The sequence below is a fragment of the Solea solea genome, chromosome 21 (genome assembly GCF_958295425.1).
Source record: "Solea solea chromosome 21, fSolSol10.1, whole genome shotgun sequence".
Classification (NCBI taxonomy): domain Eukaryota; kingdom Metazoa; phylum Chordata; class Actinopteri; order Pleuronectiformes; family Soleidae; genus Solea; species Solea solea.
Window position 1 is genome coordinate 2,680,494 of NC_081154.1, and position 22,545 is coordinate 2,703,038.

The window sequence follows — 22,545 nt, forward strand, 5'->3', positions numbered from 1 at the left end:
TCGTGTTGCTAGGATACGATTTAGCCAAACAGGAAGTGCTACTTTGAAGTGTTTTTTTCGGCAATGTAAAGGTCTCGTGTTTTTTTGTTTGTTTGTGTTTTTACTCCTTAGATGAAAGGCATTGTGTACATGTTTTTGTTTATGATAGAATTAAGAATGATTCAAGTTGGAAGGAAAAAGAAGGAATTCTAGGAGAAGAAGTAAAGAAAAAGGAAACAAAACAGAAGCAAATCTGCTTTTGCTCTAAAATTCTGCAGTTTGTTCACTTTATTGTAAACAAATCCAAAACAAAAATGGACCCGAGAATAACGGTAAACATTCATCATTAACATTAATACTTTGTATAAACATGCATTAATGCTGCATAAACATTAATGCTTTGTATATAGATTTTTTAAAAGTTTTTTAATTCTTTTAAACCAGGTATCATGTGCTCTCAAAGCTAAAGTCATGCTGTGGTGAGTGAGTGCTGTAAACTTCAATTTATTTACATATTTGCTGCTTTACTTCACATTTCATCTCATCTCATTTTTGTACAGGACCGATGTGAGCTACCACGACATGGAGGAGATTGACAAAGTGCATTCCATGCCTGATTTGGAGCGGTGCGTGTTTAAAACCCACAAATACACTTACACCAGAGTTCGACTTCTTTTTTTTTTCACACTCCTCCTCCTCCTCCTCTTCCTCAGTGTTTTATGCAGCGTGTTGAGGATCGACCTGGCGGAACCTAAGAGAGGAGTTCTGCTGGAGTTGTTTGTCCAGACTGTGCTTTTCTGCAGAGAGAACAACTTCAAAAAGGAACAAACGTCTGCTCTGCTCTCCATCATCAAGTCCATCCATGAGGCTAACATAGGTATGAGTCGTCACTGCTGTTTGGAAATCCTCTGCAGCTGACACGTATACACCAGCACAGTATATTTACACAACTCACAGAAGGGCACAAATATTTAAATAAGTGGGTCACAGATGAGGGGGGAGGGCAGTTATTTTGGATGACGCACTTTCTAGTGTGACAGTAGGCAGCATTAATAGAATATATATGTATATATATATATATATATAAGTATGTATTAGTTGAATTGGTTTTAAAGGTAAAACATGTACATGTTCTGTAACGTCATGACTTTTTCTCTCTCTCTCTCCTCTCTTGCAGAAACTCCACTCAACAACATGAAACAGTGTTTCAAATACAGCAATGAGCTTCTGCTCCGTCACTCCGTCAGGGTGCGTAAAAACAAGTGTTTTCCACTCACAGTAGTATTTGATCACGTATTTACGTATATGTGTTTTTAATGAAAAGATTACATTTGCATCATGAATCAGGTCGTTTTGAGTTTGAGATCTTTTACACGTCGATGTCTCCGTCCTCTACAGCGACCTCCGTTCAGCATCAGCCTCTTCAACTCGACAGAGGCAGACTGTGTCCTCAAGTACATCCATCACAGCTACATGAGACACTGTAAACTCTACAAGTACATCTTCACTCCACAGGCAAGAGCACAACATAAACATACTGTTCATTATACTCGGGTTGTTGTTTTAAGAAGAAGATGAAGCTCCTGCTCAGCATCTTTGTTTTTGTTTTGTTTTTACAGGTTAAACTTGATATGACTTTCACTTACAATGAGAGCGAGGGTCATGAGGACAGTTCTGATTCAGGTAACGATGACAGTTTTGCAAACAGCAAATCTAAGGTGGCTTTTCATGACAGTAATGGCAAAATGGCAATTCTGATGTCTTCCTCTTGGTTTTTGAAGCCCCACACGTATAAAGATGACTTCAACTTTCTTTGCACTTGAATTCAGTGTTGTTTTACGGTTACTTTTTTTATTGCTTTGTGAAAATGTGATTAAAGATGAAGCTGCACCAGAGACGGACAACGCTGCAGCGACGCCGGAAACATCGAACAGAGACCAAGAGGAAGCCGCAGGCGGTAGGATAACAAATTAATAGCAGCACTCGTAGGTGTAACTGTGCCGCAAGCCTCGCTTTCTTAACTGCATCCTTTCGTCGCCTTCAGGTCACAAATCGGAGCTGAGGGCGCTGATAGAGAAAGAGGTCAGGGAGCAGATGACGCTCGCGTCTCGACAACTGGACGAGAGGATGAAAGAGATTGCAAATCAGCACAAAAAAACTGTAGATCCTCTGCACTCGGCCCACAAGACCAAAAAGTAATTAATGTCCGTACAGTAAACACACTCACAAGATAACTCAGACTGAAATTTGTTTTAATTGTCAATAAATCTGCATATACGTCATATACAGCAATGATGATGATGATGATTTTTGTATTTTGTGCAGTTGCAGTTCATTTCTCTGGAAACATGTCATTATTAAACTGAGGAATGGAGTAAGAAGGGAATGGGGTTCAAGTCGGAGATGCAGTCGCAAGTGGTCTTTACAGTTAGTACAAGTGTGTTCCCCTATTGAGGAATGTCGGCATGCATGAGGGCTAAATGATTTTTCCGCCCCAAAAACATTTGCAGTACTGGACATAAATGTTTCATGCACGTCTTACGCAAGTCCTTTATAATACTGAAGGAGCTCATTCACATAATAATCTATTAAATATTTAATCACAGTGCTTTAACGTCCACTTCAGCCACAAAGTGCTTGGAAAGGCATCCTGTCTTCAGCTGTCACTGACGATCAACATATACTGTATATAATGTTCCCTCCCGTCACATGTGATAGGTTTTATTTGTAATAAGTTTCAAAACAGCCACACATTCATGTCACTACAGACAGATAAGGAGTATTGAGTCGTACATGCTCGATGTGCCTTTTTATGGAACTCGGCTGCCTCGGCTCCCGAGTTCCTCTTCTTGAAATTGAAACACAGTAACTAAAGTCTGTAAAAACACACACAAAAAACTGACTTTGCTGCACTTGAAAAATAACTGGTGGATAAAAATCAAGTTGGTGAGGATTGAGGTTGACCTTTTTTTTATGTTTCAAAGTCCTCCAGGCCCAGCAGCATGACCTTTGCTGTGTTCTGAAAGAGGGCGGCTCTGTTCTGCTGCTCCCCTTTCTTCACCCAGTGGCCGTAGATACGGAAGGCGCAGCCGTCGATGAGTTTGCGCACGCCCCGGATGGAGTAAGGATCTCTGGTGAGCACCTCCCGCGTCAGAGGGCGAGCTCTGCGGTAGCGGCCGTAGATTCTGATACAGGCCAGTACGGCGACGATCAGCACCTGGGGAAAGAAGGCTTATTTTTTAACCCGTACTTTTAAATAGACATTTGTATTATTCGATATTTTTAGTTTTCAAATCATTTCAACTCAACACTGCAACTCACCCTAAATGTCTTTCTGGGAATGAAGAGCCGCACGTCCTCCTTCTGGTACTGTCTGAAGAAGGAATGTGCTAAGGCTTGCTCAGCGGTGAGACGGAGAGCTGGGTCCAACACCAGCAGTCTGGATATCTGAGTATCACGAGCAAAAGACATATAAAAGGGATATTAAATATAACCACAAACGCTGTAGAGAACTAGGTATTTAACTTCTGCAGCAGTGCTGTGTACAGAGGATAATATTGTCTCAACCCTTGCACGTAAAAACTGAAATGACATATTGTCCCACATTCTCGTCATCCTTTGGGCTCCCAGCGTGGACTTCATTTTGATTTCTTTACGTCCCTTTATATTGTGTAAATTCACACGTTCAGATCATGCTGAAAGGTTTTTATCTGACTAAGCGGAACTTAAGGAAACATTACATTGTACAGAATAGAGAATATATTATCTAAAGCTGTCAAACAATGTTGTCTTCATCACAGAAGTTTAATAGGGAAGCGTGATTCAGTTTTATCAAAGTTAAAATAGTATGTCTTTGAATTTCCATATTTCCCAAGTCCATGTAACCATGGAATGCAACTCTTACCAGTGCATTTCGATTATGGAATCAAATGAATGCAAAGACATTTAGATTTATTTGATCATTTCAAATCTAAAGAAGTGTGTATTAAGGATTGGGCAGATGAATAAACCAGGATATAATAATAACCAGCCCTAACATTAACTTCTGCAGTCAACACAGATTATCCACTCACCAGATCTTTCACAGTGTCGGACCTGTCGTCCCACTCGGGGGAGCTGAACTGATAGCGACCCTCCATGATCATTCTCAGCATCAGCATCTGTTTGCGATGCCAGAACGGTGGAGAGCCGGCAAGTAACGTGAAAAGGATCACTCCACATGCCCAACTTTAATAAAACAAGTTAAAAAAAAGAAGACGAAAAAAATAAATAAATAAAGAGAAATAAAAGTGAGCTGAAAGCATGGGATGACACACAGGATTGATGCTGAGAGACTCACAGGTCGACCTCCTGGCCATAGCCTGGGTGCATTTCATCCATGGAACATTTCAGTATTTCAGGGGCCAAATAACCAGGTGTCCCACAAAGCTCTAAAAGACAACAGATATGTTTAAACCTTGGTCTGAGCAAATGAAAATGACATGACAGCGTATGTGTGACTGACACTGATCTACAGCACCTCTAAGTTTCTCTCCAGGCTGTAGCTGCACTGAGAAACCAAAGTCGGAGAGTTTGATGTGACCCTGATCATCCAGGAGAATGTTTTCTGGTTTCAGGTCCCGGTGAACGATGTTGAGGGAGTGAAGGTAGTGCACCGCTTCCAGCAGAGCGCGCATCATACTCCTGCAGTTAAAAAGCAACAGGTTTTTGCAAAAATACACCCATAGACCATGTTTAAAAGCATGATGACGTCTCGTGGGAATTTTGAATTCATGTCTGATACATGTCACCTCTGACATGAGATGTGAGGGATGGTCAGACTTTCATCTCATAAGCATAGATCTTAAATCATTCAAATTATATTCCAAATATTTAAAAAAAAAAACTAAAAACATGGATTTTTTGTTTTTTTTACTTAATTTAAATGAAAACATTTTAAAAGGGTGGAAACTGCACAACATCATTTAAGACTTAAACCCCCACATCACTATAAATCCCTGGTATATATTGTTACTGTATGTATTTCTACTGTTTGTGATTTATTTTTGGCCTTGTGCTGCTGTATCAATTTTGAATTCCCTCACAAAGGTACATGTAATCTCATCTTAAAGCCCTTCAATCAGTCGGTTAAATGTAGCTGATGCTGGAGCTCACCTGGTTTCTTTTTCGCTCAGAGTAACTTTTTCTGTGAGGTAGTCAAACAGTTCTCCTCGCCTCATGCTAAAAAGGAAAACCAACATTAATGTTTCAGGAAAGAATCAGGAAAAGCTGTGATACTTTTGCAATTTGACTTCATACTCACAGGTCAAACACTAAAAATATGAAGGTTGTGGACTCATAGGAATCGATGAGTGTAACTAATGAGGAAACATAAAAAAAAAAGTTACCTCACATTAAAGAACCAAACATTCTAATGCCTTGCAATCCAAAAGAGTCGAATGCCAACGTACTGATGGAGGGTTGTCCCTTCACCATGTTCAAGACCTGGATCTCCTTCAGTGTGGAGGATTTCACCTCCTCCAACTGCTGGGCCGTCATCTTCTCCGCCGTGATCTCAATAATTTTCACGGCCAACTCCTGACCCGTGTGTCTGTGCACGCACCTGCGCACCACACTGCTCACACCCCTGACGCACAGAGCACAGCACTGATTATCATCCCAGTGGAGGGAACATTAAATGAAGAGGCCGATGTCTCCGGTTACTTCACAGGACTCACCTGCCTATCACCTCTTTGGGGTCATATTTTTGGTAAAACTCTTTGGCCCCTACCCAGTCTGGCAATTCATCTCCAACAACAATGTCTTTGGTCATGGTGAGAGCATATGAATCTAAAAGAACAATAGTGACAGTCATGTGTAAAGATGGCTCCATATTAAAATTGACATTCACAGGAGAAAAACCATGTATAATACTCTTTCAAGAGGTTCTATATGTTTAAAAGTATTAATGTGTTTATGTGTACTATTATTCTTTTTTATTTATATTCTATTTCTTATTCTTTTTATACATAATACAGTCTAATAAAGACTTTCTCATGTCTGTACTGGTATAACATGTAACATTAACATTAAACATTAAAAAAAACATCTTGAAAACCAACCAAATGTGTTTCACAATATTATTGCAATCATTGTAAGATTTTGGGCTGCAACAGTTATTCAGTTATTTAAATTAACAGAATAAATCACTAGGGCTATATGGTGGCGTCTCCAATGTTGTTTTTTATTCGCGAGGCGCGGTAATATCGTACACATTCCCATCTCTTGTCACTTGTTGCAACACTTCTGCATGACGTAAAAGGAGCAACTGTCTTACTCAAAACCTAGAATAAATGATGTCGAACTTCCTCTCAGTTTACTTCCAAGTGTTCGGTCCAGTTTTCACGCTGCACATCGCTGCCTTCTCTGCGGTTACAAAACATGCCCTTGATCCATCATGACAGTCAGGCTAGCCGAGCCTTTGCTTTGGCCTTCCTGCAGCGACAGGTTCTCTGTGACCCTTAAGAAAAGCTACTCACCGCGTGTGTAGACAAACGGGAGATGACGAGTGAAGAGTTAGAATTACGGTGCCATCGTTGCTAAATTAAACTATAGCGGTGTCATAACTGCGTGCGTTTAAACAGCGCTCGTACCAAGGTTAGCTACAGATGAGGACAGTGAGCTAGCGCCTGAACACTGTTTACATTCTGACCACTCAGAACAGCTTGTTACAGCCAATGCAACAGTGCTGCCCCCGTGAGGCCGGAGTAGTGATTGCAGCGGGGGGATTTGATAATTGCTTTCTCTCATAAAAAGAAATTACCTCCGGGAAATTTCATAAATTACTTACGTTAAGGCATAATTCCGGAGTATTTTAATATTAATAACACGATTTATTTTACCGTTTGTCAGGGGCGTCACTAGGTTTTAAGGACAGGGGGGGCTTAGCCCCCAGGAGATGCACAGAATGTGAGCGAACGTTTAATTTCACAAACAGCTAACAAAAACTGAGAAATGGCACGTTTTGGACAGATTTAACAGAGATACTTTACTGTGCAAATGTTTTAGGCCACCATTACATTTTTAACACAGTACAACAACAAACACAGGAAGTACTGTATGTTTACAGCATTAACAACAACAACAAAAAGAAAAAAATCCACAGAGTTACAGTGCCGTATTTAACCAATGCTTCTTATTCATTAAGAGCCCACATGTATTAGCCAAAACTGTATGCAAAAAAAAGAGCACTGTGTTCTCAGAAAGTACACCATTTTAAAATAACATGGCTACAATTGGCAGCTACTTGGTGGGTGGAAGCATCAAAGAATGTCGTCTGTTTTTAAGGGTGGCAAAGGCGTCTATCACTCTATTGTGATTTAGGTGCTGAAGCTCCTCTTTTTCAATTGACATGACTGCAAGACTGTGAATGCCATGACTTTCACTCACAACACAATAATTGTTTACTCCCAAATATTTTGAAGTCACACAGAATATATTTTGGGCACATATGTGACTAAAATGGTTGTAATTTTAAGCCCTGAAAAAATATAACTTAATTACATAAATTACAGTTATATTAAGGTACTCTTGAAAATATTTGGGCCAGGCTAATTTGGCTTATACATCACTCTCTTGGCTATCTCCACTTTCCAATCATTACTCTCCTAAATAAAAGCTCAAGTTAAATAAGTCTTGTATGGTGCACTTGGACTGAAATGTTTCATATTTCATATTCATATTGAGTTCCATAAAATTCCAGGACTGTCTGCATCACAAATGACTCTATCCTGTGAAATCCTTTAGACTCACCTTTCCAGTAGAGGTTTCTCCCCTCTCACTCTCTCTGCTCCTCTGCCCTGACTCCTACAGGTCAATAGGGGTGGTGGAGTGATTATTATTATTACTACCGTATTATAATTATTATTGTTATTATCCACATAATCATACGTGAATGAGCTGTTTCACGGTGTGCATCTGATGCTGGAGCTGATGCTCCAGAAGGAAGTCACCCCAAAGATAATATGAAGAGTGCACACCTAACTCTATAAACAACCAGGACCTTCACATTGCATTTCGGACTAACTAGCTAGCTACTGTAAGTAGCAGAGTTCTTTTGGAGCTGAAATGTAACTTTTGACCGCAAACAATAAAGGTAAGACGTGCACAGAGATATACAGCACGCATCTCATTCTGCTCCTGTACAGGGGGCTCTCGGCTACAGAGTGTGTAAGACAGGTTTTTATTTGTCAAACAGGGAGCATTTGGCAATTACGTGGGACTTTCTGCTGTTAGCTGGGGGGCTGCAGCTAACTTATTGTTACTATCAGCAGTGATACTTACTCTCTTGAAAAAATTTCGTATGTCCATTCTTGTTCACGTTCTTCTCCTAATGCTGCTCTAGTCGGTTCTGTGTGCTCCGCTCCCGGTACACACACTGCAGGTACCCAGGTACCGAGTGCAAGCTAGGTTGCAGGGAAAACGTGGACTGGATTTCAGTGATTTGGGCGTGCTCTATATGAACAAGTGGAATGGACTCGATAACGACGCACTGACTCTGACTCTCTACCGCTTCCATAAGGGAAACTAAGATTTATGATCACATTTAAGTTAATAATAACTGGTTATATGATTATTTATCTAAACTCAAATTCTCGCCACATTATATTGAATTTGTCAGCACTTTTTTGTAAAAAAAAAAAATAATAATAATTTTTTATAAATGAACATAAAATTATTTAGGGGGGCTTAAGAATATTTTAGGGGGGCTTTAGCCCCCCTAAAATAGGCCTAATGACGCCACTGCCGTTTGTTGAAAGAAAGAAAACCGCACTCAGCGGAAGTACGTTGTCGCCATTTCCTGTAGCTTCCCCGCATCCTCTCTCGGCTACATTCTCATCCGTTCCTTTTGAAGGTTTGTAAATATAAATGTCAGAAACCACGTCGAATTCCATGTACACGGACAGATTGTACAGAGTGTCTTAAACGTGCGGTTATATTCGGTAAATAAAAACGCCCACAAATACTCTGAACAAAGAGTGTCGTTTAGCCAAACTGGTGCCGGAGAATTACACGATAGCATTAGCTTAGCTAGCGTTAGCAGCCGTGTTAAAATGTCGTTAATCGCTGCAGAAGTGTCCACGTCTGTGTCTTTGATCAGACGAATAAAGCACAACCGCTTAGGGACACATGTTTTCACACGAACACGGGAAATACTACATTTTGAGGCGGTTAAAATGAGGGGTTTCAACATAGTACTGTATGATTGTGGACAATGCTAGCTGTCACCATATTAACGAGCTCAACAAATTAATCTGTAGATGGTTAAAGCTCTTAACTGCCTAACGATTTCACGTTTTTGTCCTCCAGAGGAAGGGAAGATGTCGGGTACTGGGGGAGGAAAGCGTCCCTCAGGAGGGGACAGTCCCCCTGGGCCACCTGAGAAGAAAAGCAAAAAAGAGGAGAAGACCACCACCACTCTCATCGAGCCCATTAGAATAGCTGGTGTCTCTTCCACGGTCAGTCATTTATAGTGTTTAATCTCTCAAATATTGACATTGTTCGTATATTTCTTTTGCCAAACATCACCCTGCTCTGTCTGTGTTTGTTCTGTGCAGGAGGAAATGGACATGAAAGTGCTCCAGTTCAAAAATAAGAAGCTCTGTGAGCGACTTGAGCAGAGACAGACGATGGAGGATGAGCTAAGAGAGAAAATTGAAAAGCTGGAGAAGAGACAAGCCACTGATGACACCACGCTGCTGATTGTCAACAGCTACTGGTCTAAGGTACTTGAGTACCCTGTTATTTCAATCCCCCCCATCCATCTTCTACTGCTTTATCCTCCACATGAGGGTAACGGGTGGTGCTGGTGCCAATCCCAGCTGACATAGGGTAAAAGGCAGGGTACACCCTGGACAGGTCACCAGGTTGTCACAGGACTCCTAATTTTTGCTATAACCTGTCATCAGAAATGTTCATATAAACACAGGATTGGTACATAGTTCTCCCAAAGCTACACCAACATACATCAGTGCATATACTAGCCACTAAGCAGGCCTTTTTATAGCGCAAAATAAGTTTTGTGAATGCCACTGTAATCGAAAAGAAAATCAAAAGATCTTTTCAATGTTGGACTCCATATTTTTTAAAATAGACCCTAGTGATTAACACATTTTTCAATGTTTGTGTTTCTAATTTGCAGTTGGAAGAGAATGTGCACATTTTACGCAAACGTATTGAGCCACAAGCTCCAGCAACATCAACCCCTGCTCCACCCATGGCCCCTCTCTCTGGTCCCACAAATATGGAGGAAGAAGGCGTCACTCTGGCTTCACCAACCTCTGCCGTTCCTCCACATCCCCTTCCAGAGGTCCAGAATGAAGGAGAGCAGTCAGAACAGCAGCTTAAGCAGGATGAGTGTCAGGAAGTGCGTCAGGAGCAGCCGAAGCCTCCTCCTCCTGCTGGCTCAGAAGAGCCGATGACACCTGCAGAACCGTCACTGGACTCAGCAACAGGTAAACACGATTTTCCTAATTTAAGTCTATCTTTATCTTATACAGTATTTTAATTGTAATTAGGACATGCAGATTTCAAAAAGAAGTTGCATTCAATGGGTGTTTTTGCTAACCTGCCTTCCTTTGATCCCTTGGGAGAAAAAAAGTTGCAGAAGAAGTAATAACAAACAAAATGATTGTGAGAATGTCAGTGAGCTGAATGATTTGTTGAAATTGTCTGAATATGTGGGTGATAGCCACCAAAAAATGACAGATATAATTAAAGAAACAAGGAACATTACAAATTGAAATGCTGATTTAGCATTCCCATCTATGAGAGTGTTCTCATTGATATGACTTCACACTGGGCTTTAAGAATGTTGTGCCAATACAAACAACTATATGTCAGTCACACTTGTTGCTATCTTTGCACATCATTTTACTTTGTACACATAAGAGTATCTGTGGATGAGTGACATCCTTTTCAATGCTTTCTTGTATGTGGGTAACTGTTACATATAGAATGAGGCATTGAGTTGTCTTCACTATAGGTTGCAATGTTTTCCATTCCAATTAGTTTCCTATTTTGGCTGACTCCTCTGGCATAAATACCTGTAGTATTTTAAGGTTATAAAAAGCAGTGCTAACCTCCATATCTGTATTTACCTGATCCATTTATAAGTTAAGTTGAAAATGCTTGAGATTTGGCAGTCAGTGGTTTAAGTGTCTCAGACATGTACTGATAGTTTTAATTTCTGGATAAATATTAAGGTTTAAAGATTAGACCAGTTTGTTACATGTTACAAATATACAAATGTTTAACCAATCTTCTCCAATGAATTCTGTTTAGATCCCACACCACCCCCTCCTCCCCTAAGTGAAAATGCCAAGGGTTTCCTGACCACACTGGAGCACAGCAGCGAGGAAGAGCTCACTCTTCATCTACAGGGCCGCATGCAGTTCAGCAAGGAAGCTATTGCCTGCTTAGTCTGTGTCTTTGACCGACTCCACAGCCGAATCGATGACATGTGCAAGCAAGTCCAAACTGCAGGTAACTGTCTTGCCATCGATTTGTTCTAAATTTATATGAAAGGAATTGCTGCAGCACACTTTACATCCTACATCCTCAAATAATTTACTCACTGGTATTTTGACTTAAATGTGTTATTATGGAGTTTATGTAAATGTGTACAGGGATTTCCCTGACACCCATCAGCTCTGTTGTAAGTGAACACTGCTTACTTGATCCCCATTAACAGCGTGTGAGGATGATAGTCAGTCTGATATCATCAGTATGGTCCACACTCTGCTGGAGGACAACAAACGACTGAGAGACCTGGCCACTTCCCTGCAGGGCCGACATCACAAGATGTCTATGGAGGTACAATGTCTTTGTTTGTGTTTCTTTGTTTGTGTGTCAGCACGTGTGACGGATATGAACTCTTACACATAAACACATACATTAGGAAAACAATTGCACAGGTGAGAAATTGCGTCCTGACTACACCTGCTCACACATCATTACCTGAATGGTCATGTGATATAAGTTTTTAGATGAGTCATTATGGATGCAGATTACTTCTGATGCGTAGCTAAAAATTACAAATTAGGGTACTTGTTACTTTGCATGTACACAGCCTTTGATATGCTGTGCTTTCTTATCTTCTTTTTTCTGCAGTATAATGAGTGGGTGGACAAGGTGACCAGCGCTGAGACCAAGGTGTCTGAGATGGAGACCACAGTGGAGGACCTGCAGTGGGACATTGAGAAACTTCGCAACAGAGAACAAAAGCTCAACAAACATCTGGCAGAGGCTATGGAACAGGTGCATTTGTGTAATATTGTCTGTCCGTGTGCGTGTCTGTGGTAAGCTGCAAGGACAAATTTAGATTCAGACCCATCTTTGTGAGGACCAGCCAAAATATTCTCACATGGTCAAAATGTCCTTGTGTGCATAAGAGCATAAGTGTTGAAAAATGTAGGTGCATCTAAATTTTGTGCAACTAGTTAGTCCGGAGCCCTGGGTTTAGGAATATGCATTTATTTGTAATGGTTAAGGTTTGATGTATCTGTGTATTGTAAGCTTTTTTCTGTCCACAAGATGTCACACTGTTACTTTTTCATAATTAAGTCCTTCAATAAGTCCTTCATGCTTTGCTGGCTGAGTGTAGGATGTGTGTAACCATGCTTTTATTTATGTTTCCTGTACCTTGTTGGCAGCTTAAGTCTGGGTACAGCAGCACTGGCAGCTCAGGTGGTCTCCCTGGAGGACAGATTACACTGAACATTCAGAAGGTGAGCTTAGCTCTAGTTGTTGTCACTTAAATTATGTTATATATTAGGTACAAGTTGTGGCAAAACAGTGTTTATATATCAGACATATGTCTTACACAACACATTGTCCTTGTTCCCCCTCTTAGTTTGAAAGTCTCAATGCGGAGTTGGAGCACAACCAGGAGTTGGCGAATAGCCGCATGGCAGAGTTGGAGAAACTGCAGGTGGAACTCCAGGAGGCTGTGAGGGAGAGCGAGAAGCTGAAGGTATAAAGGAAATGATGTGATGCATCTGTTGATTTAAAAAGATTGCTGGGTTCTTCTTGTGCAGCCTGAACTGTCATCTCACTGTACATCCTGCATTTTTCAGATGGATCTACGTAATATTCCAGAAGAGGTTGTGAAGGAGACGTTAGAGTACAAATGTCTGCAGTCTCAGTTTTCCGTGCTGTACAATGAGTCTCTGGGGGTCAAAACACAACTGGACGAGGCACGGGCCCTCCTGCTCACGGCAAAGAATGCCCACCTCCGACAGATAGAGCACATGGAGGTAATTAAATAAAGTTTTTCCATAGAGACAAATAAGCTTTATTCATCAGAAATCTCAAGAATGCCTGACAGACGTTACTTGTCACATTTTTCTTTATATTTCTAACATCTTGACTTTCAATCTGTACCTGTGTATATTATTGGAGTTGCTTGGCAACAAGGTCGGCAATGTCTTGATGTTTTTAACTTTCTCAGAGCGACGAGCTGTCCCTTCAGAAGAAGCTGCGGACTGAGGTCATCCAGCTGGAGGACACCTTGGCCCAGGTGCGCAAGGAGTATGAAATGCTGCGCATTGAGTTTGAGCAGAACCTGGCAGCCAACGAGCAAGCAGGTAACCTTTCATACACTCATCATAGTATTTTTGACAAGAGCAAATCTGACGATCGTCATTGCTGTTTTTGTACCTAATTTACTTATATTATTTTTAATAGGTAATAGGCACATGCATGCACTTAGTAATTGTAGATTATAAATTACTTCAGTTGCATTACACATTACTGTTTTTTTAGGATGTTACTCAAGTGAATATTAAACGACACACTAAAAAAAGAGGAAAGCATTGTTGTTTATTGGTAAATTGGATACTGTTTTATTTGTATTATGATGTCACTCATGTACATCATCTTTTACAGCTCTGCATAGTGTTAATTTACTCATTACCAAACCACATGTTGGCTGTGCTGTGCTGTGCTCTCTGTGTGCGTGCGTGCGTGCGTGCGTGCGTGCGTGCGTGGGTGTGTTTGCTCTCTCAGGACCAATTAACAGGGAGATGCGACACTTAATCAGCAGTCTTCAGAACCACAACCTGCAGTTGAAAGGTGACGTGCAGCGCTATAAGAGGAAGTTGCGGGAAACACAGATGGAAATCAATAAGGTAGATGATGGGAAGTGAACTCTTACAGCTGAGCTTCTAAGTTCAGATAAATGTATAAAGCAAACAGAAACATTATTGGTGACATCTGTTATGAGTACAAAGAAAATGATTCCTAGTCGTTCTTGTCCATTGTCTACAGTTGCGCTGTCAGAGTGGCGACACAGGAGCTCTGATTCTCGAGGAGACGACGAGTGACAGCATCGACGTGAAGAAAGAGGAGGACGAGGACCAGGAGGAGGAGGAGGAGAGGAGGAAGGAGCTGGAAAGACAGAGGGCCAGGGAGAGAGAGAGGGAGGCTGAGCGAGAAAGAGAGAGGGAGCGTGAGCGAGAGAGACAGCGCAGCGACGAGTTGAAGAGAAAAGACTCGGACACACTGAAGATGCACAGAGTAGAACTCAAGTACATCCCCATCTATTCACTTACACATTCATTGATCTATTGCTATAAAATATTGTTATCTAAATTTAACATTTCACATTCAAGGTATGTTTTACTGATGTGAATCTTTTATAACTCATCAGGAAAGCTCAAGAGTCCCAGAAAGAGATGAAGCTCTTGTTAGACATGTACAAGTCTGCACCAAAGGAACAGAGGGACAAAGTGCAGCTCATGGCTGCTGAGCGCAAAGCTAAAGCTGAGGTCTGTCTCTTCTGATTTCTGCAGAATCTCTTTTGTTCTCGTCTCGCATGCAATACTTATCCCTGTCGTGATTCATCCAGGTGGATGAGTTGAGGATGAGGGTGCGAGAGCTGGAGGAGAGGGAGAGGAAGGAAAGTAAGAAGCTGGCCGATGAAGATGCCCTCAGGAAGATCAGAGTTGCAGAAGAGACCATTGAGCATCTGCAGAAGAAACTTGCTGCCACTAAGCAGGTATCTGATTGTTTTTTTTCTACTTTGTCCTTTACTTCCACAGAGTACACTTCACTTAACAGCTGATTTATTTTAGACTACTGAGAAATGAGACATGAATCACCAGCCCAGTATGAGAAAAATGTAAACCTCTGGGACACCACCAGATACGCCTGTAAACAAGCCAGCTGTTCTACAGATGAGTGGCATGATCACATCACATTTGCCTAAGAAAGAGGTTCCTCTAATCTAAGACCATTAAAGAGGAACTAAGATCTGAAGCTATGGCCTTTAACTTTTTATACAACTCTTGGTATTATTATCTGCCCCATGTATTTGTCATCATCGTCTTCCTGTTTGTGAGCAGTTGAGAAGATAATGTATTTTGAGTGAAAGGCCGTCATAAATGTTTCTTCTAGTTTTCTAACAGTACAAGTTTATTTGTGTATATTAACACACTAAAATATACTATAACGTCAGTTAAAAATAACACAAACGTCATGTTTGTAAGCAGGGTTGTGCAACAGTTGGACTAATATTACTAATTTCTTTTTAGAGTAAAACCCTTTGCCTCACAGCATTTAAAATAATGATGGTGTTCAGTTAATGAGGTTCTTAGTCTTATTTTTTTTAACTTTGTTTAAATGATTTTAACACAAAAATGAAAACGAAACAACGGTTTGTCACCCTGAGAAAATACTGAGCTCACTTACTTGGCTCCACTGTCTTGAGACGTTACGAGCATTTCATTGCTAAGTCAGAATACTAAGGAAATACAAGAGCAGACTCTCATGACATGAAAAACAAAAATATTAACTGACCTGGATCAAAGATTGGTCAATGTAATACTTGTATTATCTTAATTTATGCCACCCATTCAGTTTGAGTTTCATTAGATGTTTGTTAAAAGTATTTTTTTTTAATTATACCACATTTATTTTTATTTATTTGCTCTGAAAATGTTTTAATGAAATCAAATATCCTAAATGGTGCAAAAGTGGTAGTCAGGTATTTTTGATTTTGTACACTATTTTATTTTTTTTAAGGAGACAGCTGCTGAGATGCGATACCCTGAAGCTTCTTGTGCTTGGGAGCTCTAGCAGAACATTGTTAACAGAAAAGAAAACACAGTCTCGACTGATAATGATTTACTCAGCTCTTTACTTCTCCTTATCTGGTCTGAAGTCGAACATCAGTAGCGGCGGACGTGCTTGATCTGTTACCGACTTCCTGAATTCACCCGTGTGTGATTTCACATATTTGATGTTTGTTTATTGGCTTCTAAGTGCACAGTGTGAATAAAAATGGAGCAAGTTTGTCACAGAAAGAAAACAACCCTGATGTGATTGCATTGCAAGATATTAATTCTAAGCAGGCCAGTGAAGATGTGATACAGTTGACTACAGCAGGTTATGTGATGACGTTTGCACGTGTGATTCTTTTTCAAGCCAAAAATACTTCATAAGATGGAACATTTACAGGTGCATCATGTTTACGCTAGTGTTATTCATTTATTCACGTTAATGGTGTGAATGTTTCTCTGAAGAAGCATCATTTTATTTATGGGACTGTGACTTGAAAACTAATTTGCGTTCCCAAAAATATACAGTGCCAAATTAACCCTGTTCTGACCTGGTATTAACATCTGTCCTCAGTGATCCAATCACAGCCAAAACCGCATTTAGTACAGGCATGAGCGGTCCCAATGTGTCCTGAATGTGTCCTCAGATCTGATCACAGGAACCACATTTGCACATGGTTTGAGGATGCATTTGTCCACATTCCTGTGCTGCATGAAGACAGTCTGTCCTTGGGACGAATTAGAGTTTCAGACATTAGAGATTCAAAGGTTTTTTTTGTTTTTTTTTGTACTTTATCGGCACTCGTAAATTATTTGCAACCATAGCCACAATAGTAACTCTGATTGCCATATGATTTTTTCCCTAATGGTTGAGGAGATCTTTGATTCAGCTCCAGTTCCTCTGGTATCTTTTTTCTCTATCCATATCTGTCACTTGTGTACACACAGGCGCACAAACACACAAGCTAACCGAGGACACATCTGTACAATCAGACTAATTAAAAGCATAATTTTATCCTTGCTAAGTCGTGATGTCAGCAGGGAAGTTGAGATCCACTTATGTGGTGGCCACAGGAGACGCATCAAGGACACATTTCAAAGCCAGGTGTGAGCAATCGTGCTCGGCACAGTTTGGCCGTGATCAGATCGCTAAGCACAGATGTTAATACGAGGTGTGAACAGGGCCAGTATCTATGCCAACCAGTGGTGGTGAAACGAGGCCCCATTTGTTTTTAAACTGGAACCCTGTCTTTGATGACTGACACCTGTGCGTCTCTTGAGGAGGAGGAAGCCCTGCTGAGTGAGATGGATGTGACGGGCCAAGCCTTCGAGGACATGCAGGAGCAGAACAGCCGACTGTTGCAGCAGCTACGGGAGAAGGACGATGCCAATTTCAAGCTCATGAGTGAGCGAATCAAATCAAACCAGATCTACAAGCTGCTGAAGGAGGAGAAGGAGGAGCTGGCTGACCAAGTTCTCAGATTTAAAACCCAGGTGAAGTGTTGCAAAATGGCTGTTTTTCATAGTGCTGGAAAGCTGAAGTATTTACTGGACTGCTGCCCCTCTTCTCTCTCTCAGGTGGACGCCCAGCTGCTGGTTGTGCAGAAGCTGGAAGAAAAAGAGGGCGTCCTCCAGAGCACTCTGTCCACTCTGGAAAAAGAGCTGACTTTACGAACACAAGCACTAGAGCTCCACAAGAGGAAGGTGAGAGGAGAGCTGACATCAGTCATACTGTTGCCTCTTGCACTTTATTGGTAATTACTGCTTGATTTGATTGCTGCCAGATGTCTGAGCTCCTTTATATAAACACCGTGTACCTAAGAGGATCTTAATTATAGCATGTGCGTGAAGTCGTATTTCATCATTTTCATTGTGTTGAGGTGAACTTTGTGAGCTGCTTGTTCCAAAAAATTTATTAACAAGCTACACTGTTTGCAAATGTATCCCAGCGTGTGTCCTCGTTCCCACACCAACGAGTTCGGCAAGTGGTCAAGTGCTAATTTTAGGTTCCTCGCCAACATTCAGTGCAGTTCCATGCACAGTCAAGTGAAGCTGCATTTGTAGCGGTGTACAATAAGGGGAAAACTGTCCTGTCCCAACATACAGGCAGTAGTATTTGGGAATTGATTTATTGAATGTAATGTGTCCATCTTTGCTCCACTAGGTGGCGAAATGCCCCCTTTTAGCTTCTTAGTATTAGGCATTTTCAGGTTTTCAGGTTCACAAGGTTGGTGTTGTGGTTAGCGCTCTTGCCTTTGCAGCAAGAAGACCCAGGTGAACTGTCCAGGGTGTACCCCGTGTATCACCCTATATCAGCTGAGATTGGCACAGCACCTCCTGTGGAGGATAAAGCGGTAGAAAATGGAGGGATGGATAGAGGTTTATCATGTGGCAGGCTGTTTGCTTGTCTAGCGCCATTCAGAGTCTTCTACCATCCATGAACAAAAAATCCAATCAGCTGGAAGAGCATACATTCAGTCCCTCTGTCAGTCTGACCTGATTTGTGCCATCTTTTTCATCATGGCTTGTCCTTCTCTGCACTGGCTTCTTCTGTTATTATCGGGTTGTATCTGGGGGTGGGAGCTGCGATGCTAAGCGCCCCAGGCCAGCTTGAGTCTGACTGAACGTCTACATGCAGCAGTAGCTAGACTCCAAATCACGTTATCTGGTAGCGTTAGGTGGCTCTGACAGGCTTCAAACTTGTCAGGTGACGCACTAAGGCCACCAGATAATAAATACGACTAGATACTAGATATTGCTATAAATGAAATGGATGTATCGCAAAAAAAAGAGCCCTCACACACACTCAGCACGGCATCATCGGATATTCTTTTCTGTCACATCATACAGTTGGCTTGACAGGCTGTGTAATAGTAACAGTGACCATTCAAACACAAAGAAAAAGGCTACAAACAAAAACCGGGCACATTTTGAATGGGTACTGCACAAGTGAAGTACAATATCCGCTGTGCCCCCATGGTAAATAAAGAGGTCATCTTGTCATTTAAGTGAACATATTTCTAATTCAATCACTTTTTAATCTCATTTTAAAGAGAACAAAAACATGACAGGAAACGCTTTTAAGTGAAACCAGGGGCTTGTGTGAAGGCAATGACGAGGATCTAAAAACATAACGTATGCTGTGGAAAATGGTTGCCAGGGATGGAAAATGAGCGCAATCTGTTGCTGTTGTAAATATGATTAAAGCAACATGCAAAAGCAGCGGTCCAGGTTGGTAGAACGGCAGAATCAAATATGAAGCTCGAATAATTAACTCAAGGTCTTTTTCCAAACGTGCTGCACCACCACATTACAGCTCAGGAATGTCACCGTCAGTTCTTTTTTTCATTTATTTTTATCTTTTTTAATTGAGTGTGTCCGGTTCCTTCTCTGCTGCAGGCCGTGGAGGCTGCCCAGTTGGCAGAGGACCTGAAGGTGCAGCTGGAGCACACGCAGGCCAAGCTTAAGGAGATCCAGGTCTCTGTGGCCGAGAACCGCACTGCCCGGGAGAGGGAGATTAGCAACTTGAAACGAGCACAGGTACGTTATACATTTCAGCATCTAAACTCAAAGACAGACGTCCCACAAGTTAACTCCAGGTGTTGTGGGAGGATCACAGAGTCCTGCGGCTCGCTCTAATGACTCTTCATCCTTGCGCCCTACAGGAGGATCTGTCCAGGCTGAGACGGAAGCTGGAGAAACAGAAGAAGATGGAGGTTTACACTGATGCCGACGAGATCCTGCAGGAGGAGATCAACCAGTACAAGGTGAGGACGTTTATGTCCAGAGAAATTTATGACCGTTATTAATTCTGTGTAAAGAAAACAAACCGCTTTCAGGCACAATCGACACTGTAGTGCCTGTTGACAGAAATACAACAGTGCAGCGGACAAGTAATGTCGTAATTCAAATACTACAGCGCTGTGATTTGTCTGATTGGCTGGCAACAGCAGTTTTTCATGTGCAAGCACGTGCCAGAAAGTGAGCTCAAACCTCTCGAAATATTACAGCCACTCTGTGCTTTGGGGATATCAGAACTCATACTTGTTACACCCACTAGTATTAGCCGTAACACCCTATGCAATGGATGTAATAACTGTGCCGGCAAGTCGGTATTTGGCCCATAAATAACTTCTTTTTTTTTATCCGTCTCCAGGCCAAACTGCGCTGCCCTTGCTGCAACACACGAGACAAGGAGACGGTGCTCACCAAGTGTTTCCACGTATTCTGCTACGAGTGTCTGAAGATGCGTTACGACACCAGACAGAGAAAGTGCCCAAAATGCAACTGTGCCTTTGGCGCCAACGACTTTCACCGCATCTACATCACCTAATTCACGCGGCGTCCAGAGGAGTGAAGAGAAGAGAACCAAAGTGGAGAAGAAGAATGGAGAAAAGGAACTGACTGAGGATTTATTCAAAGACGTTCAAACGTGTGTTTCCCTGTTTTAATCTCTCTTTGGAAAGACATTTTTTTACTGCGTCATTGCCAGTTGGCGATTAATGTTGTGACCAAACAATGACACATCTAACTGAGAGATTTGTGCTGTAGCTAATAAACACAGTTGTTTGTGCAAACCGTGATGTTCTTCCGTGTTGAGCTGCTCTGCCCTGTTTTCCTGTCTTTGCTCTTCTTGCCAAGTTAAACATCCTCTCTTCTGACAAACTGGGCCCACTTAAATATTTCTTTAGCTTTTTTTTTTTTGTTTTTTTTTTTTTTGTTAATGTATTGAAGAACTTGGAACTGCACTGATACCTGACTGATCCTCCTTGAAGTCTTTCTTTGAAAGGTTTTGTCCTGCTGGTTTTGGAAATCCTGTAAAAACAGTGAAAAAAAGAAGAAATTAAAAGAAGCCATTCTTTACAGACTGGAGGATTGCATATCTAAACCTAAATATGTTTCTGATATATAAAGCGTAACAGCCAGTGAGTTATCTAACTCCTTTGGTAAGACTATAGTATTAACAATGCCTTAGAGACATCAGCTAGTTTGGCACCCAGTCAGCACATACAGGAGTGTTTGGATCACCTTGGGCAAGGTCCTGTGTGTGTGTTCATCCCGTTGCCATGGTTCCTTCTGGAGAGTTTGACACAACATCTGCAGCTTATAGTGCCTCATTACCGATGAAATCACTCCAGTGGAAAGTCGGCTCATATGGGTGTCCTTAGTGGGGCTGCGCTGCTCCAGGTCCTCTTCTCCTCCGCTGCTCTCCTAAAGGTTAGGCTACGACAGTCGAGTACAAAAACATCTGTGTAACAACATGCTGCGAGGCCTAATTGAGCCAACGAAAGCCCCTCTCCCTCTTGTTCTGATGATGTGATCCATTTACTGGGAGGTTGGTTAGCGTCTGTTTGACGTTAGCGCTTGTGGGAAAGGCAGTTCACACCATGTTGCACACATAAAAAGTTCCAGGCTGCGGAGACAGAGTGGATATGTGGAAAAAAAGAAAAGAAAAAAAGACGAGACTTTATCAGGCATTTGGTAACAGTTAACTCCGAGTCCCTGCAGGGATTGGTTATGCTGTTGGCAAAGGCAGGAATAATTTTTTATTGTTTATTATACATGGGAATTGGACGTTTTACCCGTACACTAGAATAAATTGGTAGTCTTAACCTCGTTTTAAGTGATCCTTCTGTATGTCAAGCATGTTGTAGTAAGTGATGTTCTTCATTATCATTAATCTATGACACAATGCTGTGACGGGGGCCAAGCTCATAGCACTCCAGGCACAAGTCCTTTGGGTTTTTGCTTTTATTGCATATTTGTGCTGCAGCAGCAGGCAACACCCAGCCCCAGACATTAATATCAACAACACTGTGCATCAGGGACGCTCGCTCTTCAAACGTCAGAGACCACCAGCTCTTTTTAGTTGAATCTGCTGTGAAGTGCAGTGTTTCCCAAACGCTTTATTATGGAGACCCACTTCTTTAAAACATAACAAACCAATTCACAGTATAAATCATGTCAAGAGAAAGTTGGTGCTGTTTCTGATTGTTTTTTCCCCCCCAACTCTCATCTCTGTAGCACCTGCGTAATTGTTGGGAGATGTTACTGCAGAGAGAAATCTTACAGGTCCAGTGTGTCAGCGTTAGTGACATCTAATGGCGAGACTGCAGATTGCAACAGAAGACCCCCTCAAGGAAACTAGAGATGTTGACTCTGTAAAGTGAGGCCCTTTCCTAAAGTACATTTAAAAAGCTTATTTTAAGTCTACAAAACAACAAATGTTTTTTTATTTCAAAGCATGTATACACTTATACAATAAGTAAATCAATAAACATCCCTAAATACCACACACTAGACCTTTAAGTAAAAGTCAAGTGAATAAAGTTTTAAGGGTTATCTAATGCTGAGACTGCAGTGTCCAATAAACTCTTCTGCTTAATCCACCTTTCCTGAAGCACGTCAGCGAATACGGTGGCCTTTGCAAACCAAAAAAGATGCAAACTCTGTCACAGCTTTATCATTC

At 41.5% G+C, this 22,545-nt stretch overlaps 3 protein-coding genes across 6 annotated transcripts in view; 2 read left to right on the top strand and 1 right to left on the bottom strand.

Moving 5' to 3' along the window:
- The window catches only part of cfap119 (cilia and flagella associated protein 119), a 19,334-nt gene extending 17,073 nt beyond the window's left edge, over positions 1–2,261 (top strand). Inside the window, exons 1-9 of one of the 3 annotated variants that reach the window (XM_058620250.1) lie at positions 38–311; positions 424–458; positions 540–605; positions 693–856; positions 1,157–1,227; positions 1,378–1,494; positions 1,599–1,662; positions 1,859–1,936; positions 2,024–2,261. In XM_058620250.1, coding sequence (XP_058476233.1) covers positions 294–311; positions 424–458; positions 540–605; positions 693–856; positions 1,157–1,227; positions 1,378–1,494; positions 1,599–1,662; positions 1,859–1,936; positions 2,024–2,178 — 768 coding nt within the window. In that variant the 5' untranslated portion in view covers positions 38–293 and the 3' untranslated portion in view covers positions 2,179–2,261. Of the gene's footprint in view, positions 1–37; positions 312–423; positions 459–539; positions 606–692; positions 857–1,156; positions 1,228–1,377; positions 1,495–1,598; positions 1,663–1,858; positions 1,937–2,023 lie in introns of those variants that run through there. The other 2 variants (XM_058620249.1, XM_058620251.1) reach the window with 2 other exon arrangements.
- Positions 2,215–9,009, bottom strand: phkg2 (phosphorylase kinase, gamma 2 (testis)). Its single transcript, XM_058620247.1, has 10 exons — positions 8,765–9,009; positions 5,697–5,808; positions 5,430–5,605; positions 5,282–5,336; positions 5,134–5,199; positions 4,499–4,662; positions 4,319–4,409; positions 4,053–4,206; positions 3,301–3,426; positions 2,215–3,196 (listed from the first exon to the last, which is right to left on the bottom strand). Exons 1-10 carry the CDS (start codon positions 8,910–8,912, stop codon positions 2,951–2,953), a joined length of 1,338 nt encoding a protein of 445 aa, XP_058476230.1. The 5' UTR covers positions 8,913–9,009; the 3' UTR covers positions 2,215–2,950.
- Positions 8,783–20,943, top strand: rnf40 (ring finger protein 40). Of its 2 annotated transcripts, none has more exons than XM_058620240.1 (20): positions 8,783–8,872; positions 9,328–9,476; positions 9,576–9,743; positions 10,160–10,472; positions 11,302–11,502; positions 11,711–11,832; positions 12,130–12,276; positions 12,672–12,746; positions 12,872–12,991; positions 13,095–13,274; positions 13,469–13,604; positions 14,026–14,147; positions 14,287–14,546; positions 14,669–14,786; positions 14,867–15,016; positions 17,358–17,570; positions 17,655–17,780; positions 19,476–19,616; positions 19,742–19,843; positions 20,233–20,943. In XM_058620240.1, the coding sequence occupies exons 2-20, from the start codon at positions 9,339–9,341 to the stop codon at positions 20,407–20,409; spliced, it is 3,009 nt and encodes a 1,002-aa protein (XP_058476223.1). In that variant the 5' UTR covers positions 8,783–8,872; positions 9,328–9,338; the 3' UTR covers positions 20,410–20,943. The 2 variants fall into 2 exon arrangements, with proteins under 2 accessions (XP_058476223.1, XP_058476224.1); XM_058620241.1 differs by having other exon boundaries at positions 17,361–17,570.
- Positions 20,944–22,545: the final 1,602 nt, after the last annotated feature.

Bases quoted from the DNA above. Each gene is read 5' to 3' on its own strand.
- phkg2 (XM_058620247.1), bottom strand. From the start codon at position 8,912: ATGGAATTCGACGTGGTTTCTGACATTTATATTTACAAACCTTCAAAA. The intron at 5,337-5,429 runs GTACGTTGGCAT...TTTCCTCATTAG, and splicing joins GAAGGGACAACCCTCCATCA to TTACACTCATCGATTCCTAT. The intron at 3,427-4,052 runs GTGAGTGGATAA...CGTGATACTCAG, and splicing joins CCGACACTGTGAAAGATCTG to ATATCCAGACTGCTGGTGTT.
- rnf40 (XM_058620240.1), top strand. From the start codon at position 9,339: ATGTCGGGTACTGGGGGAGGAAAGCGTCCCTCAGGAGGGGACAGTCCC. The intron at 17,781-19,475 runs GTGAGAGGAGAG...TCTCTGCTGCAG, and splicing joins TAGAGCTCCACAAGAGGAAG to GCCGTGGAGGCTGCCCAGTT. The intron at 19,844-20,232 runs GTGAGGACGTTT...ATCCGTCTCCAG, and splicing joins AGGAGATCAACCAGTACAAG to GCCAAACTGCGCTGCCCTTG.